General features: G+C 41.8%; 2 protein-coding genes across 4 annotated transcripts; one reads left to right on the top strand and one right to left on the bottom strand.

Annotated features, from left to right (window-relative positions):
- Positions 1 to 1,283: 1,283 nt before the first annotated feature.
- Positions 1,284 to 19,914, bottom strand: RNF13 (ring finger protein 13). Of its 3 annotated transcripts, none has more exons than XM_066556979.1 (10): positions 19,814 to 19,914; positions 16,333 to 16,460; positions 14,175 to 14,255; positions 10,073 to 10,198; positions 8,058 to 8,145; positions 6,262 to 6,352; positions 5,677 to 5,782; positions 3,565 to 3,658; positions 3,133 to 3,213; positions 1,284 to 2,732 (listed from the first exon to the last, which is right to left on the bottom strand). In XM_066556979.1, the coding sequence occupies exons 2-10, from the start codon at positions 16,444 to 16,446 to the stop codon at positions 2,368 to 2,370; spliced, it is 1,146 nt and encodes a 381-aa protein (XP_066413076.1). In that variant the 5' UTR covers positions 16,447 to 16,460; positions 19,814 to 19,914; the 3' UTR covers positions 1,284 to 2,367. The 3 variants fall into 3 exon arrangements, with proteins under 3 accessions (XP_066413076.1, XP_066413075.1, XP_066413077.1); XM_066556978.1 differs by having other exon boundaries at positions 19,783 to 19,908; XM_066556980.1 differs by lacking the exon at positions 19,814 to 19,914 and adding an exon at positions 19,468 to 19,489.
- Positions 19,915 to 20,224: 310 nt separating this feature from the next.
- COMMD2 (COMM domain containing 2) lies at positions 20,225 to 23,980 on the top strand. Its single transcript, XM_066556877.1, has 5 exons — positions 20,225 to 20,360; positions 20,446 to 20,523; positions 21,545 to 21,627; positions 22,872 to 23,045; positions 23,538 to 23,980. Exons 1-5 carry the CDS (start codon positions 20,294 to 20,296, stop codon positions 23,733 to 23,735), a joined length of 600 nt encoding a protein of 199 aa, XP_066412974.1. The 5' UTR covers positions 20,225 to 20,293; the 3' UTR covers positions 23,736 to 23,980.
- The last annotated feature ends 1,535 nt before the right edge of the window (positions 23,981 to 25,515 follow it).

Genomic DNA, 25,515 nt, shown 5'->3' on the forward strand with positions numbered 1-25,515 from the left:
TAGAGCAGACCAGCGCACGCAGAGCACAGAGCAAATTCCTTTCAGTAGTAACCGGTACAGAACATGCAAATCTGCTTCCCTCTTAAAACACAGGGGAAGCTGTGCTCAGTGTCTGAACACAAAGCTGTACTCACCTTTTGACGGCAGAACCTTGTTTCTCCCTAGTTAGGAGGAATGAGGATATTATATTCCGAGAGCTGATTCTATGGTAAGGCCAGAGTGGATGGAATTGACTATAGCAGCACCCCAGAGGCAGAGCAGCTGCTGGCAGCACACACCAGGTACTTGTCATCACATTCCTTAGTGTGACATTGCTCCTTTCTGACCAATTTCCCTCTCTTGAGGTCTATGTCACCTGTTTCCTTCTGCTTGGTTAAGAATTAGGTGTTGTTCAAATTACTTTTTCAAATGCATTTGTTGGTGAATTTTCCTAGCATAACTGTCTGCAACTGACTGCAGGCACTAGAATTACATAAGAGTATATTAAAAAGTTTAGGTCAGTCTGTGGTTCTGGAACTCTTCAGATTTTGGGGGCCGTTCCTGGAATACAATAATGAATAATCATATGCACTCACAGCAACAGCAGGGACCTATTTTAAGAAAAATCTTTCAGTGTAGTAATTACATTTTCAGAAACCATTTTCCCATTTGGACTCACCTAGACATATGCACGCTGAAGGGGAATTTTGCCTTGTGAAAATATACCACTACACTGGCTGTCATTACCCCATGGCTGCTGGCAGCAGTGGTTCCGAGATGAATCATCCTTTTGTTATTATCCTTTTGCTGTGCCTCATTGTGCAAAATAAACTTTCCCAGCTCTCAGCCAGGCCCAGAAAACAGATCTGCACTGCAGAGTATGTGGCTGCATAGAGTGTAGGGTCAGAAACCACATCTGGGACCACCTCACCTGCCATCGCTTGTCCAGGGTTCTAGCACTGGGCTGTGGTTCTGCAGGTGCTGCCAGCTGGGAAGGAATTGTTCAGAGCACCCTGGTCCTCCTTCACACTCCCCCACGCAAACTACAGACTCTGGCCAGTCCAAACTCCTCCTCAAGCTAGAAGTGAACAAAAATGAAGGTTTTCTGCATAACTCAGACCCCTGCACATAGCACTGGTCAGTGCAACCCCTTGTACTGTGATTCACAGTATGATGCAGGAAACATCTGCTTGGGCTCCCAATAGTTCCATGTTACACATCTTCAAAAGCACTTCAGCCTCAGTAATGGAGGTGAGTACTCAAGGCCTCAAGTGATGCAAAAGTTCAATAAAGTCCTTTTGATATTTAAAGTGGAAAACATGTTTATTAACATTCTTTCAAGCTTTCCTTAGTCAAGGCCATATAAAAAAATCTCCATTTGAGTATATGCATGGTTTTACTTTCTACATAGTTACAGAGGTATTATATAGAATCTACCTTTTTTGTGATACACTGGTAAGTACTGAGTTCTGTGAGACTGGTGTAAGCACTTGTTTTCAAATCAGGTATTTGAAAAGAACAATTTTTTATATACAGTTTAGCAGACTAATGCAGCATAAAATGCTCTTAGTAAGAGGTATATGAGCCAAGGATCAATATAATACTTACCCTAAACTTTTTTTTCTGTGTGGAACAAAACCTCTGTCTCGGTTATCTCCCAGCTCCCACCTCCTCACTGGAACCCACACAACGAAGTAGTAGAAAGGAGGGATAATAATGTGCTTATGGTGGACCTGACCTTGTGAATTGCTCAAAACTAAGCATATACTCTTAAGTTTCCTCATCCTGGGAATTGCCCAATGGAACTGCTTAAACTCAGCTACCATGGCAAATTCCAAAGGATCATTTGGAATCACTGCATTGAGATAAAAGTGGAATTTCTTCTGCTTTAACATACCAGCACATAGAATATTGATCTGTTCTACTTTTTCCTTTCAGCAGTGGTGACAATTTTTAGGAAAACTATACAAACATGCAAATACAGTTTTTGTTGGGCCTAAGGGGTAACACATATCTACATATAATAAATATTGCTCTCAGGATGACCCAGTTGTAGCTACAAAATGGAAATAAAAGTACTTCCAGAGAAATCCCATTTCAACAGGAGACAGTCTCTGCGATATTTCAATTGATATAAACTATTAACATTATTCATTAGCATAGTGAAGTCCAGTTTAAGTGTTGGTTTTGAGAAGACAGAATGCGTGACTTAATACCTGAATCAAAAATAATCTACCTGTAATGATTTAACCAGAGTACTACTACATGAACTGCTGCTCCTATCAAAGAAACCAAATGGATTACAGATTAAAAGAGATTCCCTATGCAAAGGTTTGTAAATAGCCTCAAGAACCCTTTTGTTCATACACCTATGGGTCATTAGTAGTCTCAGACAGTGTTTGCCACTCTGTACTCCCTGTCCTCACTGGGCTGCAGCTGAACCACTACACTTTCTTCATTCATCCCATTTTCCGCATCACTGCTATCAACATTGTCATTGTCATCCTCCTCATACTCTGAGGACTCGGTCATGTTCTGATGGGAATGGGACTCTGACAGAGCCCCGAAGGACTGTGTGCTGACCGAGGCCAAAGGCCTGAGCAGAGGAGTGTTCTCAGACACTTCATTCTCCTCTTGGCTGCTGTCTGTCTCCGAGTCAGAGTCCCCCTGGGAAGGGACCACTTTCTGCTTACACACAGGACAGGTTTTTTTTGTTTTTGTCAGCCATGGGTCCACACACTTGCAGTGATATGCTGTTAGAAAATAAAATACAAGGACTTCATTATAATGGGGAAAAGGACAGGGAAATCTGCTAAACCATTTCTGTTCAGTGACATTGGAGAATTTTAGAACATAACACACAGAGAATTCTAGTGCCAAATTTGTTGGCATGCAGCCTGTTCAAAAGGCCTATTTATTTAAATGCAAAAGTGTTACAATAAATATTGATATTTAGGGGACAGCATCAAGTCTTGATTTTCTTTTATGTGTATATCCAAGGAAAATGCAAAGTGGGAATGCTAGCTTTTTAGCTTGCCTATTAGCAAAATGGGATTTTATAAATCACTTACTGAACATATGCACTGTAGGTTTTGGACAGTGTTTTGGAAAGCTGTTTTAATCTAAATTCAAACTTAAAACCCAGTTGCTTACCATGAGAGCACGGAAGGATCCTGAGCTTGTCTCCATCCTCATATTCATCCAGACAAATGGCACACACATCATATTCATCTCCTACAGCATACAATTGAGAATTAGTTTGACTTTAAAGGACTTGCAGCAGACCCTCCTGACATGCACATGGGCTTCGGAACTTGCATGCAATTTCTGCACTAATTTTTTTAAGCAGTGTTTTAATGCTCGGCCACAGCCTTCTCTGCACCCACTAAGGAAGTGTTAGAACTCCTCTATTTCAGCGAGAACAGGGCCAAGCCAAACGTTTTGTATGCTTTCACTCAAAACTCTTCTACCTATTTCAAGTGTACTCAAAATTATCACTGAAACTTAATACCCCTTTGATTTACAAGGTTTTTGGAGTTAAAAACAATATGATCCAGTGAGTTAGACAAAGAATGATCCACTTGCCTTTCTTAAACTTATGTACAGGAAGTTTCTTAAGCTGATCCTTCCTAAGCCGATTCCTTCTTGCTCTGTGTCTGTCCTGAACAAATTTTGTTATCTAGATAACAAGATAACATGAATAGTAAGTTACACCAATAAAAGAACAATAAAAGTTTTGATTTATGAAGCTTTGCAGTAAGTTGGTCGAAAAGGAACCCTAGCTAACACAGAATAACTTCTTCCCTTGGCTGAACACAAGGATGAAGCCAAACAAGCCTAAAGGCCGTTCTCCATGAACATGGCACTTGGAACTGAGAGTACACAAGGGTTTTTTTGAGAGGAAAGAGAAACAAAAAGGTATGTATCCTACATAAAATAATGGCCACTGCTGCAATCCTCTACCGAGGCCTGTAAAAAGCAGGAAGCATACTGCAGAGCAAAACACAATTCAGTAAGTTTGATCAGTTTTTCTTACAGGTTTAAATTATGACAGCTCTTTTAGAGAGTTATTCCCACATTCATCAGAACAGTTTCCATATTAGCTAAAAAAGTAGGTTGAGGAGTAAAGGGTTTACTTTGAGTTATTGTTACATGTTATACTATGCCATACTAAGATCACTCAGTAAAAAAAAAAAACCCACTAAATACAAAGCTCTCCAAATAAGTGTAATAAAAATTTTGTTTCCATTTTCTTCGTAGTCCCGAATGCTATTTCTGTTCAATTTCTAAATTTAGCACTTGTGATATGACATTTTTTCAAATATGATGACAAGCAAAGAAATGAACAAAGGATATTTGAATCTAAACTGTTCATTCAGGCTCTTTCACCACAGCTAAACCATAAGCTGTATGCACAAACTGCAGTTTTTCTGCTGTAATGTAGATCCTTAGTGACAATCAAGAGTCTCAGGTAAATTTCCTAGTTAAAAACAAGATTGTCTTAAAGAAGCAGGGACAGAATCAGAAAAGAATGAGGACCAAATCCAACCTGGAACCTCCCTGAGATCAATTTCACTGCACCAATTAATTGTCCAGTGCTCCAGTCTGTTGAGCTGTCTCTGTGAAGACCTCTCTATATGCAAGGGAATCAGTATCTCCTAGTTTAGTATCCTTGGCAAATTTACTCAGTGTGTATTCGACTCCTCTGTCTCAGGTGCTGACAACAACACAGCAGAGAACTGGCCATAAAATTGACTCCTGATGAGCACCACTGCAGCCCAGCCACCAGCCAGGTGTTACCCCTTTGCTGCACCTCCCTCAGCCTGACCCTACCCACAGTTCACCCACCGTCCTGTGTACACAATTAGCTTTCCTGGGGTGGTTTTGAATAGAAGGACACTGTAAAAGACAGTAGCAAAACTTTGCTAAAAAGGAATTCATCTTTAGGTGATCATTCTGCTTTGTTTTCAGAGCTGCTGCAATTGCAATGGTGCCAAACGTGCCCGGGATTATCAATGAAATACGTAACTTCCAGTGCAAAAAATACTAATGCAGAAAAATATTTTAAGTGTTTATACAACAGTTGATGCATTACTTGCTTTTTATTAGAAGGTAAAATAATAATTTTGGCACAGATTACAAAAAAATGGGATGCTGAGTATCCGGAAATATGTAACTATGCTACCTTCCCATTTCAAGGAGAGATGTCCCAGCTGAGAACCCCTACAGCAATGCATGTGCTGAGATCAGTGCTCTGTGCTGTGAGGCTCTGTGCTCACACACTCATAGCTACACCTAAGTGCAGTACAAAACAGTGAGCCCTGCACCCTGGAGCAGCGGGACTAATGATTACTAAGTTTGGTAAGGCAGGATATGCTCACAGTGTACAAGAGCACAAGGTCACTCTGTATGGGGCCAAAAGCCAAGCACTTGTGGAGTTAAAAGTGCAGTGAGGACAATTCCTACAAGCAGTTACACGCTAAGGAGAACATGCAAAAGGCTCCTGATATCCCTTTGACAAAATCCTGCACCTGTTTGTTTTATTGATAAACTAAAGGATTACATGTAAGCATGGTACAGATATGTGCAGTACACACAGCTTGACTCTTCCTTTACTGTATACCTTCCTTTAACTTCAGTGTGTGACAGCTCCCTGATGATTTGAAAGAAAAAATATTATTAAAAGAAGAAACTTACCATAAATATGACGATGAGAATAAGACAGATCCCTACTATTATTAGGAAAGGGATTAAGTAGTACTCCAAAGGAAGACTGAACTCTGGGATTAACACAACGTGGCCACTGTGGGGAGGAAGAGATAACACCTTCTAAATTAATGAGAACTTAATGAACAAGTTGAGGAGCAAATACAATAAAAAAATTTTTAAAAAGATTGTCACACAAGACACAGGAACCCTACAGGAACCCTACCTGTGCACAGCAAGGTAGAAAATTCAGTCCATAGCCACACAATGTAAAGATAATTAAATGAAAGTATAAAACACTGTTTCTTAGAACATTTTTTGAGTTAAAACTATTTACTGACCTCAATCAAACCTAGAGAAACCAGGAAAACCACCTCATAGCTGCTTTGACAGCAGAATGAAAAAAATGTAACATGACTATCAAAACATACAGTGAAGGTTGCTCTCAGCCACAAGACTTCACCTGAAACACCTATAACCTCTGTCATCACAGCATCCTACTTAAAAGCCATAAATATTCAAAAGAGACAACAATTGAATGCAAGGAGTAACACAGCTGCATGTGAGTTAACCTACCCTTTTTCGTAAGTAAACTCCTCCTTAAGAGAATTAGCTGATGTCTCACCAATAAAGACAGAAGGAATGTCAATCTTCTTTAAAATCTCAACTGTATAAAAAAAAGTAGGAAAATAAAACTATTATTATGTGGACCATCTATGGGTACTCAAGATACAAGACCTGAACATTATGAGACTATCACAATAGAAGACATTTTAGCACAGTGACATTCAGCCCAACGCACATGCATGTTACAGCTTTACTTCGTGTAAGTACTATTATTTTTCCTACACAATTTCTAGGGAATTTATTGCAGGTAGAAAAGTTTCAATTCCTAATGGAATAAAGGGAGCCTAAAACCAAAATATGTTGATAAAACAGGATCATAATTTTAACTAGAATACCATTCTTCACTCAGAGATTCAAGCAAGTCACATAGCTCCATTGATTTCCAGAATTTTTGGCAACTTACATGATTTTCTGAACTGGTTCTATAAGTTTTAATTAATCTGTCTTCCCTCCTTTTCACCCCAAACATAAATAAACATACTGGAAACAACTGTGGCTAGATAAGGTCAGAAAGAAGAAAGAAGAAAATTAACACATATTTCAGTCTCAAGAAACTGGATGAATTGTTGTCTTCTCTGTCTACCAGTGAAGGCAGTAATAAATGAAAACTTATCAAAAGATAAGTCACACATTCTAGAAAACTTTCTCCTCAGCTTCACGTTATATTGATTTTCCCCCTAATACTTCACACTTAAAGCTCAAAGTAACCTGAGTTTAGTCCATCTCAAAGCAGTCAGGTTCCCCAAGGCAAAAGCACATGTGGCTGAACGTCAGCTCACTCTATGAGGTCTGTGTATGTTGGGAACTTGTTCTACATTTTGGTTACTCAGTGAAACCTGAAAATAAGATTCACATGGGTTGAGAATTCATTAAACCCACTTTCACATAATTGCCCAGACTACTCAGCTCCCATGTAGTTTCTCAAAGTTCACTCCTAGTTTACTCAATGGCATTTCCACTGGAAAAGAATTTATTTTCCTCTTATTTATTTTCTTCTTCCATATTGAACAGGTTGAAAACTGAACAAAATAAAGAAATGCCACAAAGAAAGCAGTAACAGCACTAGAAACACAAAGCACATATCACAGAACAAACCCAGCACTCTGACTATATTTCAAGATGTTCTAAACATATCCACTTCATGAAGGTTAAAATTGGAACAGCTAACACAAGAATGGTAAATGGTGCACTGGTCTCTAAATACTCTCTTTCCAACTGAAAATCAGTGCAGGTGATATGCTAGAATCCATTTGTCCAGAGGAACAGGAAGATGCATCCAACAGTGCATCAACAAACTGGAATGACTATGACAGATGAACTTCATGATCTAAAGTCCTTTCCAACCTAAACGGTTCTATGACTCTAAATACTAAAATGTCATATTATAAAGTTTGCCAAATGCGCATTTTCTACTTTTCCACTTAACTAAGAATACATCAGCTATTTTCCACCTAAGTAATATAAATCTAGCCCAGAACACTTGAACTAAAATTTAAAGGAAAACCAAAAGAAACAATGAGAGAAGGCACAAGTCAATGTATTTGTTCTTATGCAAAATTTCCTGTTATTATATCTTAAAAGCAAGAGGATTTATCTGGGTTTTTTGTTTAATTTGTTTTTGGTTTTTGTTCATTTGTGGTGGTGGTTTTGTTGTTGATGTTCTTGTGGTTTTTTTGGTGGTGCTGCTGTTTCCAGTGGGTGAAATGATATTCAAACAGGAGAGAAGAAGTGATACCTGTACTTACTGTCGTTGGATCCCATGCTTATGAGGTCATCAGAATCAACATTGTGAACTATAGCTGCCTTGTATCCGGCTCTCTGGGCATTTAAGACCTGTAAGCCACACAAAATGCTTACTGGAAAGACTATTGCTTCCAAATACAGTAGCCTGCCCGTGCTTTCTGAGATAAGGTGCACTCCCACAAAGTTATTAATATGGACATAATTTGCACCTATAAACCGTGTGTCACCTTTCAAGGCAAAATCATATAATTATTCTTACACTCATGTAAAAATTTCTTCAGAAAGCCATTTTAATATTGTCTGCAGACAGACTATATATATATATATCAAAAACAGAATTAAAAACTTTCTACAAATAGTTAAAAATATTTCATCGTAATTGAAAATAAAGGCACTAACTCACTTTGGTAATCTAGATATTACCACTTGAGAGTTCATCAAGTCAGATGAGTAGTATCTTTTCTGTGCTTTAGAGATGTCAAATATCTCACCTGAAAGCCCAGGTATAAGAAGCTCTCTCATGGAAAAGTGCAAAATTATAACTATAGGTACAAAACTATTAACATCCTGTGTACCAATTACATTTCTAATACAGACTCACCTTTTCATTAATACAAGGAAAACCCAAGGTCCATGTAAATGGCATTTACTGCAGCAACTATAACCAACATAAACTTAGCTAAGTTACAACTGTTCATCTTGGATATTGCTTTTACTGCATCCATCACAGTATAAAAATCTCTGCACAAGCTGCAAAGGGCACTTAAGAGCGCCTTGAGAAACTTTTGGGTTTCATCCCAACAACACCAATCCTCTTCCCATATTGCTAATGACTATTTCAAACAGCAGAACAATGATACTGGAAGATGCAGAATGTAGACACCTTGAGAAATTCCAATATTAAAAAAAAAAAAGGCAAATCCACTTAGAGATGTTAACATACATAACATACATGCATGGTTGAGAATTTGGCCAATATTGCATCACCACAGAAAATATCCATAGTGCATGCATAAACAAATCAAGAAATAACTTATACCTGCACTTGTAACACTTGTCATTTTCAACATAAGACAGAAGTAGAGGACTTTTGCCCCCTTTGTTTTCCCACTGAGCCATATGCACACGCAGTGGCAAGATTCCCAGGACAGACTGTGTGCCGTTCCCAAGTCTGATGTGAAGGCAGATGACACGCAGTGAACCCACCTCTGCAGGTGGAAGCTACAGTCTAGGTAGAATTTATATGGCTCAATCACCACATAACTGAATCTACCACACAGCAGCAAAAGCAAACACAGCTGGAATCTCCTTTTAGTTCATGAAACTCAACAACAAACTGAAGAGCCCTGTTTTCCTTAAGACATCCTTAGCTGCCTCATTGTATCAGATTAATTTTCAAGAAAGCCATAGTCAAACACAAATCATTCTAACTGTGCATTTTTAAAATCAGAGAACATTAAGGGTTGGAAGGGACCTGGCTGGAGCATGTCCAGAGAAGGGAATAGAGCTGGGGCAGGGTCTAAAGCACAAGGAGTGGCTGAGGGAGCTTGGGGGCTCAGCCTGGACAAAAGGAGGTTCACGGGTGACCTTCTCACTCTCTACAGCTCCAACAGGAGGGTTCAGCCAGGTGGGAATAGGGCTCTTGTCCCAGGCAACCATCAGTAAGACAAGGGGACATAGTCTAAAGCTGTGCCAGCAAAGTTCAGGTTGGACATCAGGAAGAATTTCTTCACAGAAAGGGTGATAAAACATTGGAGATGGTAGAGTCTCCATCCCTGGAGGTGTTTAACAAAATCCCAGGCATGGCACTCAGTGCTCTGGTGTAGTTGACATAATGGTGTTTAGTCACAGGTAAGCCATTGGTTGGACTTGGTGAGCTCTGGTTTATCTGTCTGGAGACAATAAAATTCTCCCTCCACTTTGTATCAATATCTATTCCACTGTTAACTACAGAAATTTTTCTGAAGCACCAATAAACTCTTTGAAACAGAGGGTGGGGGGAAAAATCACATCTTACCTTGACATCAAAGTTGCACTCCAGCCTTCGGATTAACACAATAAAAGCACCAGAGGAGTTGTCTCTCAGTGGAGGTGGGGCTATAGGTTCACATGCATTTTCTGGTTTGGAATTTATTAGAAATCCCTAGAAAACAGGAGCAGAAAAAGAAGTTTCATTTCTTTTTAACAAAAGGGTCAGTAGTCAAGTATATGGAAAGAAAATGACACATTTTCATACAATAGCTAAAAAAATTGTTATTATCAGCTCAGTCCTGTATCATAGTAAGATTTCTGCTACTTCCCTGACTACATATTTTGATTCATCAGAATTTTTATATCTGTAAAGAATTAGAAAGTTTAGAAGAAAATACAGTTTTTCTAATCCCATCATACTCAGACTCTGCAGTGTAATTCAAGAAAAAAGAAGACAGCATATACTACATTAATATAGGGTAACTATTGTTCTAGGACATATGAGACTAATACAGGAAACCACAAATACAATGGCCTAAGAAACACCAACACAAACTCAGCACTCACCAATTAACAACAGAACACAAGCAAAGTTCCATTTATATGACCCCAGCACTGACCTAGCATACAAAACAGTTGGTTTGCTATGGTAAGCAAAGATCACTCAATAAGCTACAGCTGAAAGCTTCAAGAAGTAGGAAACTCTGGCAATACCAACTTTGAAGTAATCTTTGAGTTTTTAGGTGGCTGAGATGGTGACCTTCTGTCAGCAGTCTATAGCCACTTACTATAGAATCTGACAAATAGTTTTTTACAACTTGCTTACTAATAAATCTTAATCACAAGTTCTGAAAGAGTATTTCATCCTATTGTAACAAACATCATAGCATTTTAAAAAACTAATTAAAATCTTAATGCAAAGAGAAAGTTTTAGTATAATATTCAGTTCTAAAACTCCATAATTTCTACACATGTGATGACATCTGCCTTAATTAAGACACAGAGCTGTCTAAGAGTTAAAAAGGTCAGAATCAAAGCTCCTTATATCTATTTCTGGTGTATTAAATTGGCTCACTACTTGGGTCACTTAATCACCCTCTGATTCCCAATATAGTCAGTAAACAACTACACAGCTTTAACATACCTTCTCCCCATGATAACACTCACTGGGCATGGAAATGAAGCTTGCTTGAGGGAAATTGCACAGAAATTCCTGAGTTACAGGAATTCTTGCAGTACTTTATTACCCTTTGGGATTAAAAGGGCAACATGGAATTAAAGAGCAGTCCACCCTTTCACCTTACCACCAGCTTTTTTTCCTTTTTTTTCCTTGCATAGGGGTTACTTTCAACACTGCAACATTGACAATGCTGCAGAGCCAGTTTTTGGGGCCCTACAGGCTTACAGACAGAATAAAGATGAAAACAATTTCCTGCCCACACGGGCTATTCACGGTCTCCATGGGGTTAATACAATACAAACTCCCCTTTCTCCAGAATTTGGAAGGTGGTCTGCCTAAATTTTTGTTTAAGAATTCTAAGCTGTAAAAGTAAACACATCTCAGTCATAAACCCTCATACATTGTTCAAAGGGAACAGCAAGACGAATCACTGCCACATGACTGATTCCATGTAGCCACTGCCACAGCAAAAAAAAGTAAGGAAGCCTGAACCTCCCACAAGCCCTAAATTGCCCGGATGGCCAGACACAAGCTCCTTTCTCATGGACAAGTGTTTCAATTGCCTGAGCGAAACAGAAAATACATTTTATCCAAAATGAACAAACTTACTGACACTGACTTGTACAAACCTGACTCTAAAGGAAACAAACGGTTCCTGTCACTGCAGAGCACCTCAGGTCAGGCAGCCAGAGAGAGAGACCCTGCCCCTTGATGCTGAACTCAGCACAGCACACCAAAATGCATAATCTCAGCAACAAACTGCTTCAGAGAATGTGAAGACTAGAACTGAACTGGATATTCACCTGGCTTTTATGTACTTTTCTAAGCAACAGGACTATGACACCAGTTCACAGCATTAACATCACCATAGGAAATTTATTTTTAAATAATTTAGTTTCTACCTCCTCTATTTTATATTACAGAGATAAAAGATATGAATAAAAGCCTTCACACCAGTTACTACTGTCACCAGTACGTCTGGACAGCTACTACCTCAGCAGAATCCAGAAAGACCAAAATGTGCCTTATCATTGCTGTCTAAGGAAGACGCATTTATTTAACCTCTCACAGTTCTTTCCTATTTTATTTTCAACTTAATCTCTCTTCTGTTAGTTTCACTCAGTCCACCTACAGATCTTCCTGTCTTCCAAGTGAGTGTACTGACCACACTAAAGACATGAAAAGTAATTATCCTGCTGTAAAAAACATTCTTGCAGCTGTACTTCAGAACACATCAAGTCTTCAGAATTTCTAATCCAGTACAAAATACTGATAAAGCCTAACCTGTACTCCCATGGCCATATCCATCTTGGACAGTTTTTACATATTAATCATTTTCCATGAAGTCAATACAATTTTTCCCTTTCCAATTCCACTAACATTTGGAAACCTTTACATCTTACTTCTCTCTTCTCTAATACTAGGCGACTTTTTCAATTCCATATGGTGTAATATTTATACATTTTTCCATATCAATGAAAATGGGATTAAGAAAAATTAAAAAAATAATTAAAAGCCACCTGCATATTTTCTGCTAATTCAATAGATCAGCACTTCCTAGTGCCTTCTCTTGATATTATTATGACCAGTTTTCAAGTCACGGCCCAGCATCCCTACCCAACATGATGCTATTTCAAGGAGTAAGACACTCCAACAGATAAGTAACAAAAATGTATATGTGTATCTGCATTTTCCTCAAATATTGATACAGAGTGAAATAAAAGAGCATGAGTGTAACCCATGCCTTAAGGGGCACTGGGAGAATGGGGGGACCTTCTCACCTGCTACTGGGTGTGAACTGCAATTGAAGGGAAACCATGTAAGGAGAGGGCCCAGGATCAATCACAATCCCTGCCTTGGACCCCAGCGCTGGGCACAGCACACAGGCACCACTGCAGAGCTGCAGCCCCTGAGCTTCTCCCCTCGGCTGCTTGAGCAACGCAACAAGAGTAGCAAACGCACAGCAGCTGTAACTTCCCAAAAAACTGAGCTACAGTTGTTTTATACAGCATAATTAACCTGGGCCACACGCATCTCTCTTGCCATGCCACCCCTTCACAGTGTGAAGGGGCTTCCCAATGTAGGACTGTAGGGAGACAATGAATCTTCCAAGTAGATTTTTAAAAAAACTGTATCACACAAAATTTAGTCTGTCTTCTGCTGATTCCAGTGCAAGGTAACTGACGTCATGTATCAGTATTGCCATCAAAACACAGAAAATAGCGGTCTATCAAACTTCTTAGTAAGATTTCCATTATTTATCTATTTTCAATATATTTGATAAAAATTCCAGCAAAATCTCCTTAAGTAGACAAAGATTACCAAAATTCACTTCTTTGCAAAAGAATCGGCCTTTTCACAGGCAACATCAGATCCTTTGCACGTTTGCTGCTCACTCACACCCCCACCCACAGCATCAGGGAGGGAATTGGCAGGGTAGAAGCTAAAGAACTTGTGGGTTGAGATAGAGATAGGGTAATAGGAAAAGCAAAAGCCACACACACACAAGCCAAGGAAAATAAAGAATGAATTCGCTTCCTCCAAAGGCAGGCAGGTGTTGCAGGGCCCCATCACACACAGCAGTGACTTCGGAAAACACACATCATACTCAAAAGGCCTTTCTCTTCTCTTCCTTGCCCCCACTTCATATACTGAGCATGATGTCACAGGGTCTGGAATACCCCTTTGATCATTTTGGGTCCTCTGTCCTGGCTGTGTCTTCTCCCAGCCTGCCATGCACTCCCAACCTCCTCACCAGCGTGGCAGTAGGTGGGAGCAAAAAGGCCTTGGCTATGGGGGCACTGCCAGGAGTAACAAAATCACCTCTGTATAATCAACCCTGTGTTCAGCACAAAGCCAAATCACAGCTCCATACCGGACACTGGAAGAAAATAAACTCTAACTCAGCTTAAAAAAGCACTATATATCTATCTATATATATATATGTATATGTATGGGGTTTTTTTACCTTCAAGCCTTCTGCTGGCAGTCTGTAGCCAAATCTAGCAGGTAGATCATCAAATGTCTGGGTTCCATTTTCAAGGTTATACTAAGAAAAATAATTAAAAAAAAAATTAGATTTGCAACAAGACCAATAGTTAACAAGTATAAACAAAATCAAGTATCACTGTGTATTTTTTTAGATTAAAATATTCATCAGACATAGGACATCTTGTGACCATGTCGATGACATCACAAAACTGCTTATTCCACCTGTCTCCTACTCACATGTTAACATAATTCTTTTCTTATCTAGCTGTCAGAACAAGAAAGTAAGTAATAGATATTTTGTTGAACTATTTACATGGCAAATCTTTCTTTCTACTGTATAAAACTCAAATACTATCATATGTGCACAACAGAAACTACAAAAAAACCAAGCAAGCAAAAATCTGAAGAGCGGGGACACTTTGATGTGGAGTTTTCTTTGGATGGTAGTGGTGGGTCTTTTGCCCTGAATTCATTTGTGTACAGGGAAAGCAAGCTTTTAAGAGTTGCTTTACTGTAGCCTCCATATGCCATCTCTTCCCAATTCCCAACTATACATGCAGAATAGTCACTGAAAAGTATCTCTGTTTTTGTTTTATAACTATGAGTTTTAATTTTAATTTAGAGGAATACTATAAAAGACCCTAAATATGTGCAAGTTTTGTTTCTCCTTTCTTAGTTCATCTTCTCTGGCTGTATAACATGCCAAACCAACACAGAATTCAAACAGAAAAAAATGCTGTGTATTTATGGCATATTTTTTAATTTAAAAAAAAGTTTCCTGCAAAAGTTGTGAACTCTACAGTTAACAGACTTGAACATGAACCAGTTGTTTTATTAAATGGTTTAGTGAGTCAGAAATGTCTATTCATCACATCATCCAACTGTCACACAGAACAGCCAAGTAAGGATCCTGTTTGCTTCAGAGGGATGCTTCCTACCAGCCAGGCTTGGACAGGGGAATCCAAACTACAGTTCAGAGAAAAACACTGCCGTGATTTAGCTGAAGTCTTCCAAAGGAGCAATGTTTGGAAAGAGCTTTCTTCCCACAGACTTTGAGGGGAAAGAGGTAGGAATGGAGCCAAATTTCAAAGAAGCTTCTTTATTCTATGTAACCAATGTGCCCCACACAATCTCTCCTCCTGACCTTCCACCACAGAGAGCACCAGTGCACCACCTTCCATTCACCTTCTTCAAAATGTCCTGAGCTGGGGCTACTGTCAGTTTGCCCTTGAATCACTTGACAAGCCCCAGCTTAAGCCAGGAGTTTGACACAAGCCTATTTCTTTTTACCCCTTTTTAAAAAAATAACCAATCCTGTCTCACATAACAGCACTTTACATAGACAAGATCCTTTGAGGCTGCAACTATATGAGAACATAGAAGCATAAGACCACTCCTACATTTAAAGGGAAAAGAAGAACTTCTTTCCTTGGTAGGAACCCAAAACTTTGGCCAGAGTTTTGCTAACAAATGGTTAATCATTAAATGGTGAAATCTCTCAAGACTCTAAGTGATCTGTGCACCAGCAATTCCATGTGACACAATGCAAACATTCCCTCTTCTGAGCATCTTTTAAGCATTCCACTGGCTCCTTTGCACAGCAGTTTAGTATCTAGTTCATCTCTTAATTTCTTACTTCAAGATATTCTCAGAATAAATCTGCAACCTCCAAATATCTAAGAATAAAACACGCTTCATTTTTATACAGTATTGTTTTAGAATACTACACACAAAGCTTAAATAGGAAAAAAAAAAACAACAACTAAATTTCCAAAGTGCTCTGTTTTTCTTTTTTGAGGTTGAGGTGGGTTGTTTGTTTTCTTTTAAGTAACTTTTCTAAGAGAGGAAGAAGCAAGAATGAGTTAGGTTTTTATGAAAAGAGGAAGCTCAGACTTGGTGACAGAGAAAAGAGGGGAAAGGGAAATTGTGCTTACAGTAAAAAGTTTAAAATTTCACAATAAAATGATCATGTCAGTGCCATAATAAAGTGATTATCTATCTGCATTGTTTCTTTGTATTTTTTCTTCAAAAAGTTTTTATAGAATAGTATAAACTGATTCATTAATAGAACAGTTGAAGAGATTATTCAACTTCATAGATATTTCATCCATGTAGAAAAGTATTATTATACTTACTGCTAAAATATCTGCCTCCACAGGTAAAAGATTCAGGAAGGCAAACAACTGCACAGTCACAATAGTGTATATCTGAGTGGCAGACAACATCAGCATTCCTATTGATAACAGCATATTTTATTCAATATCTGCAAGGAAAGAATCAGAGTCAAGGCACATAGCAAATACTTTCCTGTGTCATTTTACAGGACTCTTGGTAACTTAAAACTTTTGATATGCAAAATGTTATTCAATGCATACCTTGAGAAACAAGTAATCTTAAAGTTAAAGGGTTATTTTAGAAGTTACACGATTATTTTAGAAGTTCCTTTTGCTAGAAGCATGTCCCTCCGTGGGAGTGACAGCATGCATAAACAACAAAAACTCTAAGAGCAAGACTTGATAAGGCTTTAGGCACCACAAAGCAATGCAAGGGGTACAAAGGGATGATCATTCACATTACATTAATCATTCTTAGACACTTCATTTTAAACTTCCCTTCTTCTAGCACAAATCCAAATCAGCAAAATTCCTGATGTACCTTGAATAATTCCACTAAAAGTATGGATTCCAAAAATACACTTGCAAAAGCAATGCAATACCAACTTGAAGGAACTTGAGATTTCTCTCAGGCTTAGCTACACCATGACTGTGGGCAAGCAACCTCCTAAGAATACAGAAAGCACAAAGTATCTTATTCCCTTTATAAAAGCTCACACCTAAACATGATCAAGTCAGAAAAGCCCACATTCAGAATTTAAATAAACATACTCCAGTACACCTCATACCCATGAGTACAAAACAAGCACCGATGAAGTGCTACATCCAGCGGGAAATGTAACCACTTGCACTCCTGAATGTAAGACAATTGTAGGGTCCACAGATGTCTAAATGTCTCTAGAGATTCTTACAGTCTCAAAATAAGAAATTACGGGAAATTACATAAAATAGTTGTAACACAAAACAATGGGTCCATTTCTAGGTCCAACATAGCTATAAGAATTAAAATAATTAACAGACAAGTTCCAAAAGTGCACAGTATGCACTTAATGTAATTATCTGAACACCTGGATCTCCACTAACTTCTTTTACTGGAGTAATTAATAAAGTACTTCACAAAAAAACTCTTATTAAGTCACACAAAATGTTAGTTGAAACAATTTTTTGTCAAAAACCTCCAAACTGTGGCTTCTTATACAAATGCTTTCATGTGAATTTATTTTCATTGGACTGTAGCTATTTCTTCTGAAAACTGTTGACTTAACTGAGAAATCACAGCCAACACTACTACTACTTTCTTTTTCAGAATCAAGAAAAACCTAAGAATTCCTGTCCTTCTGACCTACCCTTCATGGGTTTTTCAACCAAAAAGCATTGTCCCGTGATGTGATTAATTAAAGCAAATACCAGAGAGATAAACTTGACTTAAGCTAACATGAAGATAATTAGAATTTATTAGTAGTATTTGGAGGAAACAGCTGATACTTTCAACTGTAGTATATAAAGTTTTGTCATTCTGCTCTCCAAAACCGATATGACATTAACAACTCTTAATGTTGTTAATTAACAACATGGTGCCAACTTGGCCAGAATCAGATATATAATGCTTTGTGAAATTTTCAACTGGTTCACAGAAATGAAGTTACACTCACAGGAAAGAAATAGTAGTGAGTTACAAAACTAATGAACTTTTATTACTAAATTAAGATTTATCACATTCTCTCATCAGGCTGCCCTAAAAAAGAGGACATCAGTGAAACTGGGAGGATAAAAGAACCATTGTTTCAAAAATACAGCCATTTTTACTATGACAGAAACAACAATACACTTGAAGCTACCAGAGCACTTAAACCAACACAGTAAGTCCAGCACAGAGAAAAAGCACTAAAAGAGTATTAAGCAAGGTTAGAAAACACAAGAATTATAGTGATCCTTGCACACAACATGCATATACAGAGTGCACCCTTCCCCATCAAAGTTACATGCACACAAATTCTTCTGTGCTCAGGATCTGACGTCTCAGATGCAAGCCAAAAAGCCTTACAATTCCTGAAATTCCATGGCTCTTTGGAAAGCATGCCCCTCTCAGCTGAGGGAGGCAGCTCAGAGCACACAGAAATGCAGGTGTGTGGAAAAGGGCTCTACTGTAAACTAAACAAAACAAGTTCAACCTGACTCTGCAGTAACCTTCCACGATTCACACTTGATTTACCAGTGTGTATAGATAAAGTTGTCCTTAAATAACTTTGAGTATTTCTTTGCACTCTCCATGCTAGAACGCACAAACCAAACTGTGCCTGAAGTGCTGCATCCCTCTGTCATGGGTCTGAAATGAGGATGGGAAAACGCGGAGTGTGCTGGACCAGCACAGCTATGAGCAGCAAAACACCCCTGGAGTAAATACACTAAGCACATATAAGATAAAGGTCACAAACACATTGCACAACTCAGAGACACAGACAAGAACTTTCACAGCTTTTGGCAAATATTCACAGGTCAGGCTTCACAAACTACACCTAAATATGAAATTTTTAGATATTTGTATCTTAATCAACTCAAAATCTGTTTCAGAGCATAATACAACACAAAGCAATTCTATATTCACATGGTTATGTTTACATTTTAACTCTCTCAATAAAACAGCTTTTCCCTCCCACTTCTAAAAAAAATAACTTGTACATTTGTATGAAACAAACTTAAATTCTATTCTTTTAAAGCCAAATGTGATTGTTAATCTTACAGCAATCACAAAAACAAACATATGAACATAAGGAAACTTTGTGACAAATTCCAAATACTTTGGTAGACTGGGCTGCACCTTCCAAAATTTCATAAGCAGAGGATTAACAAAAACTAGACAGCTAATAACAGTAATTCTCATTCACGTCCTCTAATCTCCCCATATCTGAATTCTTGCATTTTGATGCCATCGTATCATTACTGACACAAATGTCCATCTCAGACCTATCACAAAACTGGACACTGACGCACGCGAAGTAAGATCAGCATTCACACCTGTTAAGATGCAGGAACAACTCCTCTCAATTAATTTTAACGTTTTTACTAAGAACTTGGCTTTCAGCTAGTCAGACTCGACGCTACTCATCATCCCGCAAGCCCAACCAGCACCTCCAGCCCGCCTCAAGAACCACGCACCCGGCAGAGACGGAACGCGCGACCAGGGGTCGAGCTTCCACCGGGCCAAGCGCGACGCTCGGGGAGCGCTCCAGAGGCCTCCGCTCCGCGTTGCTCATCTCCCTCCCGCGGTTCCCGGCAGTCCCGGGACCGCGGCCGCTGCAACCGGGCTCAGCCCCGGCAGGGCCTAAGCCGCCTACGGAACCGGGCACCGCCCCGCCACTCCAAAGGTGGAGGCGAATAAGCACTGCGCAATAGAGCAGCAGGCCCGAAAGTGCTCGGCCGCCGCACGGTCGGAGCACCCAGAGAGCCTAGCGGCCGTGCCCCAATGCTCACCTGCGGCCCGGGGGACCCGCCCCGCGCTCACCTGCGGCCCGCGGTCCCCGGGCGGCCTAGGCCGACGCCATGGCGCGTTCCGTGCGATCGGCGCCCGCGCCGGAAGTCCCGCCTGCCGCCGCTCCGTCGAGGGCTGCGGCACGAGACAGCCCATTGGCCACACCGGCTGTCACTCAGTTCCGGCGGGGCGGGCCCGGCCCCGCCGGGGGCGTGGCTACGCAGTGGCTCCCGCCCCGCCGCCAGGGGGCGCGCAGCGCCTCCGGGGCCAAAGCGGCGCCTCCGGGAGCGCCTCGCACATCTGGGGCACATCTGGGGCACGGCTGGGGCACATCTGGGGTACGGCTGGGGCACGGCTGTCCCAGGGTGTCCCAGGGTGTCCCGGTTGTCCCAGGGTGTCCTAGGCTGTCCCCGCGGGTCCCAGGCTGTCCTAGACTCTTCCCGCGGCCCCGGCGCTGCGCAGGCGCCTGCGGGGCGCCGCCCCTTCCCGGTTGTTGGTGGCGGAGCCGCGGCGATGCTGCTGGTGCTGTCGGTGGAGCACCGAGCTCACCTGGGCTGTTTGCCGCGGGCCGGCGGCGCAGGTCTGGGCCGCGGCGGGTCCGCGGGCGGGGTGAACCGAGCCGGGCCGGGGCTGCAGCGGGGTCTGTTCTCTCTCTGTCCTTACAGCCGTCGGCGAGCTGGGGCGCCTGGCGCTGGAGCAGCTGCGGCGGGGAGCGGCACCGCGGGCCTACGAGTCCGCCGCCAGTGAGAGCCGGGCCGCGGGGAGCGGGGGCACCGGGACGGGGAGCGGGGTGACCGGCCGGGGAGCGGGCCGGGGACAGCGGGGGAGCGGGGAAAGCAGGTCCGGGCGGGGCGGAGCGGGCCGGGGGGCGGAGGGACCGGCCGGGCAGCGGGGGGACTGGGACGGGGAGCGCGGCCGGGGCGAGCGGCGGAAGCAGGCCGGGCCATGGGGAGCCGGGGGACCGGCCGGGCCGTGAGGAGCCAGGGGAGCGGGCCGGGGAGCGGGCTGGGGAGCGGGGGGACCGGCCGGGCCATGGGGAGCGGGGGGACCGGCCGGGCCGTGAGGAGCCGGGGGACCGGCCGGGGAGCGGGGGGACCGGCCGGGCTATGGGGAGCGGGGGGACCGGCCGGGCCATGGGGAGCGGGGGGACCGGCCGGGCCATGGGGAGCGGGGAGACCGGCCGGGCCGTGAGGAGCCAGGGGAGCGGGCCGGGGAGCGGGGGGACCGGCCGGGCCATGGGGAGCGGGGGGACCGGCCAGGCTATGGGGAGCGGGGGGACCGGCCGGGCCATGGGGAGCGGGGAGACCGGCCGGGCCGTGAGGAGCCGGGGGAGCGGGCCGGGGAGCGGGGGGACCGGCCGGGCCGTGGTGATGCCGCGGCAGGAGGGCGGGAACACGGTGGGCTCTGCGCCGGCCACGAAGGACTGCCAAGGCCCTCTCTGCCAAGGCGGAGAGGGGCCCAGGGAAAGGGCTGGCGGCATGGAGCTCCAGCACCGCGGGGGTCGGTGCTTCGTGCCTGGAGTGGGGAGGGATACGGACATCCCTTTTCCGACACAAGCCGTTCTCTGTACCATGCCATAAGAAATTGGTTTGTGTTTTTCTTAGTTTTATGCGCTAATATGCTGTACATTATTATTGGAAAGGCGTGACACCCTCTTGTTTTTCTAAGCATATTTTGCACATTAAGCATTTGATAACTTTGCAGCTTTGAGTCTCGCTGCTGCGACAGTTAGCAAGTAAAAAACACTTTGTGCTTTCTTTAAAGGAAAGCTGAACATTAGCGTTGACATCATTCAGCACGGGGTAGAAGGACTAGTGTATCTTCTTACTGAGAGTTCCAAGCTTATGGCAAGTATACTTTTTCATGAGGAATTTGGGGATACTCTAGAAATGTCTTCTGGACACGTAGGCCTCTAAAAATGCTGGTGAATGGGGAAAAGATAGCTCAAAATTTAATGACGTGTATTATTTTAATTTCAGAAAAAGGTGTCTCATGCTGTTGTCTTATTGAAACATTGTGTCTACATGTATGACTCTGGAATTTGTGTACAGTGTCTGACGCTAAAACTTAACAACGTTTTAATAGTGTAATTTATTGCATATAGAGAAGCTTACTTCAGGATAAACTCTAAATAATAAAACTCAAATGAAGAGTTTGTTGTTCAGCTACTGCACAGGATGTGGGCTAGACTAGCCCCCTGTTCAGCATTCCTTGTCTTTGTCCAGTGTGGTGGGTTTGAGAGCTTTTTCAGCTCTTGGCATCAAAAGTTTGAGTGGGTATAAGTAGATACTAAATGATTAGTAGTTGGACAATTACTGTTTCCATCAGAAAGACTAGTAACTTGTAACTATTGATATAGTAGAATATTTGAGCAATGACTACGTGGAGAAGGAGTGCAGAGACAAGGAATGTCCGATGAAACTCCCAAGTGTTGCTCCCAAGAGTAGCTGAGGAGGGGATGGAAATGGTGCAGAGCCTTTCCTTGAAACAAGGGCTCTTGAGTGACAGGTTACAGTGTACTGTGGTAGGATGTGGTTGGTTACAGACTGTTATTGCGGGGTGGTGCATTGGAGAGGTACAATGGTGTTTTCTACGGAGTCGCTAACAGCTTCCCCAGTGCCGGGCCAGGCTGCTGCAGTAAGCACAAAGGCCTGTGAAGCTTCTCCTGCCCTTGGGACAGGAGCCTGAGCATTGTGCTGTGTGCTGCTCACGTGCAGATCACTGCTGGGTATTTGCAGTCTGGTTATCAGTGGCACAGGAGCACCCTGACAAATGTCGTGCCTTGTGACACAACTGAGGTGCTCCCTCATGCTGTTTTGGTCTTTGATGTGAAGGCTTACATGTGACGGGGTTGAATGTTCTTTAAAAAAAACTGCTTCTGAATCTCATACAAATCTGCAGTAATGCATCAACCTCTGCAGATCCTTTAAAACCTGGATATTTGTTTTGTCAGAGGTGTAGAATTGTACTTGGACATTCCTGCAGGAAAATAAATAAATAACTGCACCATAGCATAAGTGATGTTTAGTTACAGTTTTATTTGGTTGTCAGGAAATAATGATGATTACCTGGCCTAAATTGCTATTTCTAGATTTCTGAGGCTGACTTCCAAGATTCCATTAATGTTTTGGGATTCTCAGATGAATTGAACAAATCCTTGCTCCAGCTGTACCTTGACAACAGGAAAGAGATCAGGAGCATTCTCGGAGAGCTGGCACCAAGGCTTCCCAGCTACCACAGTCTGGAGTGGAGACTAGATGTACAGGTGACTTCCCTGATGTTTTTAGTATTCCATCCTTTCCTTCACAATTTTTTTGCATAATTAAAACCTGCTAAAAAATATAAAAACAATTGAGGCACCAGTACTTCATGTATTTAAAAGTGACATGACTTTGTTAGTGTCCCACAGCCAGCCAGCTGTGAAATGAACAGGATATGCAATGATGCAAAGTACTTGTTGCCTGATGAAAGTTGAATTCATGGTTCTATTGATGTTTTTAAAATATTAACATATACTAAACGTATTTGGTCTTGATTATTACCTTATTTTCAGAAATATTATGAAAGCATTGATTAAAGCAGGTTAGTGTTAATTATAAAACACAATAGTAGCTTGTGTATATCTTTAATGTGGATGCAAAGGGTTTCTGAACATTAGTCTGAACAGGTTCTACAAAGCTCTTGAGAGCCGTTAAGAACAGACTTTGATAACCAATGGTCATTTTCGTGTTCCTGTTCCACTGGACCCCTCCTGCAGCTTGCAAGCAGAAGTTTGAGACAACAGATCAAGCCTGCTGTGACTATGAAGCTACATCTTAATGAAAATGAAGATCAAATTGCCCAGGTGTTGCAAACCGACCCTGCTACCCTTCTTCACCTTATCCAACAGCTGGAGCAGGCGTTGGGGGAGATGAAGATGAACCACTGCAGAAGAATAGTGCGCAACATGAAATAACCTTGGTTCTCCTCTGCTGTCTTGCTAAGCAGTTTGTAAAACAACTCAAAACACTGCTCACAAATACATTTTGAGGAAAAATAAACATCTGGATCAGATGAACTGTTTTCCTGTGCCAGGACCTTGAGCCAGTATATACTGGCCAAATATCCTTGGCTGCCAGCTTCGCACATCTATGTGTGGTGACCTTTTTCACACAATCATCTTCATATTAGTACATGGTAATTAAATGTGATCAAATATTATGACTTGGGATTTTTGACTGGTATTTTTTATGTAATTGATCTCTGTTTTCAGGTGAAACACAAGATTAGCCAATACATAGGAGAGTGGTTTCCCTCATTCCATCTCTCCTCACTACAGCCAAAGTCTGGAACTCGGGGCAGCAAAGCAGAAGTTTTAGATAGAGATCTTTGAAACTTTTTGTGTCATCTCACTATTGCCCGATGAATCTAAACATATTTGCCTTTTTCTCAGGTAAACATTTTAAAAAATCCAGCTGCTCTAGAGTTGATTGGCATCACAGTAAGTGCTGGCAGTTTACACATGGGTCATATCCTGAAGCATGTGCTAACTGAGAAGGGGAAGGGTTTTCCTTGGGGATTCTGAGTAAAATGGTCAGTTGAAAGCAGATGTTGAGAATGCAGAATGTCACTGGAGAGCCTGCATGTTTTTCTATGCAGTGTGTTGCAATATTGAAGAAGGAAAAGCCGCAACACTGAATGATTTTGTTTCCTTTTACAAAAAATTACCTCAGCTAAGGATGGTCAAAGGTAAACTTTGAAGCTGGGTGAAATTGAGAGAAGCTCAAACTCTGGCAGTGATCCACAAAGAGACTCAAGGAGAGAGAGGAGGAGAAAGATCCTTTATGCCAAGCATCTTACTTTTAAATTGTACCTTTCAGTTTGTTCTGGGGGAAGTACTGAGCCTGGAAAAGCAGCTGCTCGGCAGCAGGATTTGGGCTTAATTATTGGAAAAGCATATTTGCCTTTAGGTGAGGTTGGAACTGCCCTGCAAGTTCTTGCTTCTCTGTCTTCACAGCATCCAGGGCGGCTGCCGAGGGCCAGCACTTCCATCCCACTGGTGAGTGTGACTGCAGGGCAAGCAGCACAGGTGCTGTGCCTCTGTACAGCAGGGGAGGCTGGGAGTGAAAAGGCACATGTGTCAGTAACCCAGAGATACTGGTAAAATAGGAATTCACCATGGGATACTGACTTGGATTTTCTTCTAAACTCCCCAATTAAAGCCATATAAAGCTACATTTAATGCATCTTCTCTAATTAATTTGCACTTGCTTTATAGAAACCCTTGAACATGACAAGACTACAAAGCATTTTTCAGAAGCTACTAAAAAAAGTTACAGTGCTACTTTTAACCCATTTTATGGGTTAAAAGTATTATATTATGAGTTATTTTTTGTAACAGGGTTTTCTAAATTTACTACTGTTCCATTGTGTTCTTTGTTCTCCATTCCCATTTAGTTCAGAGGAACACAAGTTTTCTGTTCCTGTAGGGCTGCTCACAGATGGATGTGGAGCACCAGCTGTAGTTACTGCTTGCTTGGAGTCTCCTTGCACAGAGCAAACCCAAAGCAGTTGGGCAGAATCATGCCAGGCTGTGCTGTGTGCTGGTCACTTGTTTACTGAGAAAGAACAAGGCTTGCCCAGGGACCCCTGAATGTTGTACTTTATAACAGACATCACAGGTGTTGCTTCACCTAGGTAGGTTTTCTCAGAAAAATGTTAATCTATGAAGAGCTTTGATGCAGAGCAGTGATCTA

This window comes from Molothrus aeneus, chromosome 10, assembly GCF_037042795.1.
Source record: "Molothrus aeneus isolate 106 chromosome 10, BPBGC_Maene_1.0, whole genome shotgun sequence".
Taxonomy (NCBI): Eukaryota; Metazoa; Chordata; class Aves; order Passeriformes; family Icteridae; genus Molothrus; species Molothrus aeneus.

What these genes read in the sequence shown, in the direction of transcription:
- RNF13 (XM_066556979.1), bottom strand. Translation starts at nt 16,446, where the DNA reads ATGCTGTTATCAATAGGAATGCTGATGTTGTCTGCCACTCAGATATAC. An exon ending in TGGAGGCAGATATTTTAGCA is followed by an intron (nt 14,256 to 16,332) that starts GTAAGTATAATA and finishes TATTTTTCTTAG; the next exon opens with TATAACCTTGAAAATGGAAC. An exon ending in GATCCTTCCGTGCTCTCATG is followed by an intron (nt 2,733 to 3,132) that starts GTAAGCAACTGG and finishes ATTTTCTAACAG; the next exon opens with CATATCACTGCAAGTGTGTG.
- COMMD2 (XM_066556877.1), top strand. Translation starts at nt 20,294, where the DNA reads ATGCTGCTGGTGCTGTCGGTGGAGCACCGAGCTCACCTGGGCTGTTTG. An exon ending in CTGAGAGTTCCAAGCTTATG is followed by an intron (nt 21,628 to 22,871) that starts GCAAGTATACTT and finishes TGCTATTTCTAG; the next exon opens with ATTTCTGAGGCTGACTTCCA. An exon ending in AGTGGAGACTAGATGTACAG is followed by an intron (nt 23,046 to 23,537) that starts GTGACTTCCCTG and finishes CCCCTCCTGCAG; the next exon opens with CTTGCAAGCAGAAGTTTGAG.